The 1926-nt window shown below is 57.2% G+C and overlaps 1 protein-coding gene across 1 annotated transcript in view; it reads left to right on the top strand.

Moving 5' to 3' along the window:
- Nucleotides 1-1303: 1303 nt before the first annotated feature.
- SPRG_22343 (hypothetical protein) overlaps nt 1304-1926 on the top strand; it is a gene marked incomplete at both ends in the record, with an annotated part of 1357 nt that continues 734 nt past the window's right edge. Inside the window, one exon of the mRNA XM_012353791.1 lies at nt 1304-1921. Within this exon, the coding sequence (XP_012209181.1) occupies nt 1304-1921 (618 nt within the window). The remainder of the gene's footprint in view (nt 1922-1926) is intronic.

Here is a 1926-nt window from a genome sequence, read left to right as displayed (position 1 = left end):
GGCAAATTGTTTCCAGGGTGAAAACGTATTTAAATCCATCTAGATACACAGCCTGCCGTCAAATGTGTCTGTATTGCAGTCCCTATCATGTTGAAGTGGATACTTCGCATCTCATCGAAAATGTAAAAGGCAGCACCAAGGGCACCAAGGACATGAATGGCCTTGGCTCACGGACGGGATCTGATGCTAGATTCAACTGTTGACGGCTTTCCACGCCTATGTTTTCCGCATCCGTCGGGTCTTCGTTCAAAAGCATAAGAATGTAACGCCGCGAGTGCCGATACTCCAGCGCCTCAAACGGACCAGAGTGTAACACAAAGTAAACGGCATCAGTGACCCATGTCAGTGGCCGCGCCTGTATCGCGTTGGATGCAAGGATCGCGCAGACGCACCTCTAGTGCAAGTAACTCGAATGTGCGCTATCGTCGAGGCACACACGCTGTCGTGAAGGCGTGTGACTTCGTCGAACGACCCGCCGTGCACGACCGCCTTTACTCGCACCATAGAGCCGACAACAATTTTGAACGCAAGAAAGAGGCAGAACATTCTTCCTCCGATTGCACTTGTGGGTCTTTTGATGTCGCCTCTTGTAAAACACCGTCCAGCAAACATGGCTGCAATATGCCTCGGAAAGGAGTGCGTGGGGAATGGGATGGGATTTGATGCGCAAGTGTCAACGCGGTGTGGGTACAGTAGCACGCATCGGAGCATGGATACGGTCACGGGATACTTGACACGATATTGCAGCAAAGACACGTCGCAGGTTCACTTCGTGTCGCTGCAAGACACCACCATACGAAGCGGACTCCGTTGCTGGCCTTCTCCGCGGGAGACGACAGGTTTTCGATGCGAGCACACGTTGTGTAGAAAGCGTGCGCCTGCCCCGATCGCTGTCGTCGCTTTGGGCATCGGTTTGATCTTCCGATGCATGCACACTCTGTACTTGTCGTGCGCATGCACCCTCGAGTTTTTGCCCATGTGCATCGCACGCGGAATGCATCGAGACAGCCATCACGACGCGTGGGCGACTTGACGTCAACGCAAGCGATGTGGCGGTGGCTGCAGGCTGCAAAGACGCGCTGCCACGTCATGGAGCGTTTCAATTTTGGCCAATCACATGCGGGAAACAGGAATTTTCGACAGCTGCGTGCGGCGACAGGAAGCGTGCGTAGCGTGGGCGACCGACCGAACAAGCTTGAAGCGCCACGCTTTTCAATCCGAGCACCTGCGCGTCCCATCGACACGCCGCCTTTCTGTAGCACCAATTGCACCCTCCTTGTCGACGGCGGCTTCATTCGGTAGGATGCAGTGTGTGTGGCACTCGACGGACCTCCTGCGTGAAATCATGTCCTTCCAACTCGGCGTGCCATACGATACCCATACGCTCTTGCACGCGCTTCGATCCCTCGTCTGGGACAACGCCGACGTCCTTGCAACGCTGCCGCCCGCGCTGGCGCCGATCCACGACATCTTTCCCGCGTGGTTCAAAGTCCATGGTGCGCGCGGTCTCAAGCGCATGCCATTCAGCATCGCTCTCGAACTCTTCTACTATGGCCTCTACTACGGCCATCTCGACGTCATTCGGCACTTTTGCGACAAGCTGCCCGTCGACTATGTCGAGTGGCACCTCGTCATCATGTCGGGCAACGTCGTCGCGGTCAAGTTCCTCCTCGACGCGTACCCGGATGGCTGCTTCTTCCAAACCATCGAGCGCGCCATCGAACATGGTCATCTCGGCGTCGTCCGGGCGCTCCGAGCACACGGCGTGCCGTGGCCAGCGACCGCGTGGAAGGTGGCGAGCCAGCATGGCCGCGCCGACATTGCGTCGTACCTCGATGCGTACAAGTGCCCGTGGCATGAGCACTGGCGCGGCGAAGTTGCTGAAGCCGCGGCCGAAGGTGGCCACGTCGACGTTCTCCGCGTCTT

Source organism: Saprolegnia parasitica (assembly GCF_000151545.1).
Source record: "Saprolegnia parasitica CBS 223.65 unplaced genomic scaffold supercont2.135, whole genome shotgun sequence".
NCBI classification, from domain to species: domain Eukaryota; phylum Oomycota; class Saprolegniomycetes; order Saprolegniales; family Saprolegniaceae; genus Saprolegnia; species Saprolegnia parasitica.
The sequence above is the reverse complement of the archived record's forward strand: the minus strand, read 5'-3'. Positions and strand labels throughout refer to the sequence as shown.